This window comes from Mesitornis unicolor, unplaced genomic scaffold (genome assembly GCF_000695765.1).
Source record: "Mesitornis unicolor isolate BGI_N332 unplaced genomic scaffold, ASM69576v1 scaffold49509, whole genome shotgun sequence".
NCBI classification, from domain to species: Eukaryota; Metazoa; Chordata; class Aves; order Mesitornithiformes; family Mesitornithidae; genus Mesitornis; species Mesitornis unicolor.
In genome coordinates, this window is record NW_010208866.1 from 9,481 (window position 1) to 11,670 (window position 2,190).

General features: G+C 38.9%; 1 protein-coding gene across 1 annotated transcript in view; it reads right to left on the reverse strand.

The window, feature by feature from the left end:
• The window catches only part of MAEL (maelstrom spermatogenic transposon silencer), a gene marked incomplete at its 5' end in the record, with an annotated part of 8,898 nt that overhangs the window by 4,336 nt on the left and 2,372 nt on the right, over nt 1-2,190 (reverse strand). The window contains 2 exons of the mRNA XM_010192658.1: nt 723-847; nt 1,710-1,751. Of these exons, the coding sequence (XP_010190960.1) occupies nt 723-847; nt 1,710-1,751 (167 nt within the window). The remainder of the gene's footprint in view (nt 1-722; nt 848-1,709; nt 1,752-2,190) is intronic.

A 2,190-nucleotide genomic window follows, 5' to 3' on the forward strand; every position in this document is an offset into this window, starting at 1 on the left:
TGAAACTTATCTTGAAGAGCAACTAAATGCCACATAGGCTTTCCAACCAAACCCCAGGAGAAGTCTTGGGCTAATGTCTGGAGACATGTTAAAGGTTAACCTATACTACAGATATCTCCATTAAGTGCTCTGAGATACTTTTTCATGCATATTTCTTCCGAGCCCTATATTTATGGATGAAACCAAAGATCTTCAAGCTTCCTGCCTTTTTAAGAATTAACACTGGGCTCAAACGGAATCAAAAGCTAATATAGCTGTCATAAAGCTTAAATGCCTCTGAACCCTAACATTTTGTTCAGCTCATTTGCAAACGAAAATTGAGCAAAAAATAACATGTACGGTATTCTAAAAAAAAGAGTCAAAAATGTAAAAACATCCCTTCGAAAAGCGGGACTGTGTAACTATTATTCAGCACAATCGATTTAAGTCAGTCTTAAAAGCCTTTAACCCAAGTCAAAACAATATCAGAAACCAAGTTCATCAGTAAACCAGAGCCAGAAGTGCATGCTAAAAATAATAAGGCAGAAAATTAGGTCTCTGCTTCATAAAAAGGTTAGCTTCTAGGTAACATTTCTTCCTGCATGGAACAGTGAAACTTTGAAGAATGTCTTTTCCCACTCATTTGCACACTGATTAGGGTTTAGAGTGAAGTATCTCCTTAGTCACCCAACAGAAGTGAAATTAGAGGTTTTGATTTAGAGCATCTTTGACTTTGACCATACCTTACAGTAAAAGCGAGGCCGAACACCTTTGGTTGGCTGGACAAACTCAGTAAGTTCCCGTAAGACAACTGCGTAAGTACGTGAAAGATTAAATCCAGATATAGGGATCTTATGAGTGGCATCACCTAATGAAGGGGGGGGAAGGGGGAGTAGAAAAAAAAAGTTATAAGAAGTCCTGTTTCCTTAAATGATACAGTTCTCGCTTCCTTTGCATCTTTTTGTATACATACATATATTCACAAACACACACACCTCCTCCTCTCTACAGGCAGTGTCTGTGATTAAGCTATCAAAACCTTGCTTCTGTCAGCAGAAGACTGGCAGGTCCAGACTGTGAGCAAACACACAAACCTCTTTTAAAAGGCCATTATCAAGTATCTGGCATATGGAAACATGGGCCAAGTTTGTTCCCTCTGCACACAAGGGGAGGAAGTGCCCCAATAGAAACAAACTGGAATCTACAAACACTATTTTAAGGGTCACAAGGGAAACAAGGCAGGCCAAGCCAGACACAACAATGGTATAAATGTTGTTGATACATGTAAAGCTGCAAGACACAACTTTTAAATGCAAACTAGTATCTTTGACTTACCCTATTATGAATTAGCACTTCATGCTGAAGCTACACACAAGGACTATAAAGGGGAGGACACTCTGCTCAAACAGGCGTGAAAGCACGCAAAGCCATACAAAGTTATCCCTTTAGGAACACACTGCAGTTACTGAATTTAAAAAGGAAGACAGAATTCAAATAACTCTGCCACTGATAAAGCCATTTTGGGTGAAGTGCTCTGTCATTTGTGGGTACAAGAAACATGTAAAAGGTGACCATGACAAGATGCTGTGTCACTCCTTTCTCTTCAAAAATTGACAAGTTCCCAGAAGGAGAAACTCTAGACTTGCAAAACATTTGGATACAGATCAGATAAGCTGAGTCTAAAACTGCACACCTTTGCCCAGCATTGGTTTTTTTCCACTGATACTCACTAGCAGCTTGGCAGTGGTACCGAAAACCACATGGTGGTAGTTCTGCAAAAGAGCAGGAAGACAGGAGAAAAAGAACAATCATCACCCAACATCCACAGTGACAAATCCTTAACTCTCAACTGTACACCAGTTTCACGTACAGAAAGGAACAGCTTCATCTTCCCTTGTGGCTTTGTATAAGAGCCACAACTATTTTTGAAAACATTATTTTCAGTTACATGCATTTTAAAAAACAAGGTATATTTTACACTGTGGGTGTTTAGGTCCAATCAAGACAAGATTGGCATTAAATATAAAGCATAAACATCTGAAGGTCCTCCTGGATTTATTCTACCTTCTTTGAAGCTTCATGCAGTTCTGTGATGCTAAAATCCATCTCTTCAGAAACAATCAGCACTGCTCTTATATTTTAAGAAATGCAGCTACTTATAATCAAAGAAATAAACCTGTCTTAATAATAGTGGAAATCTGGGCAGCAGGA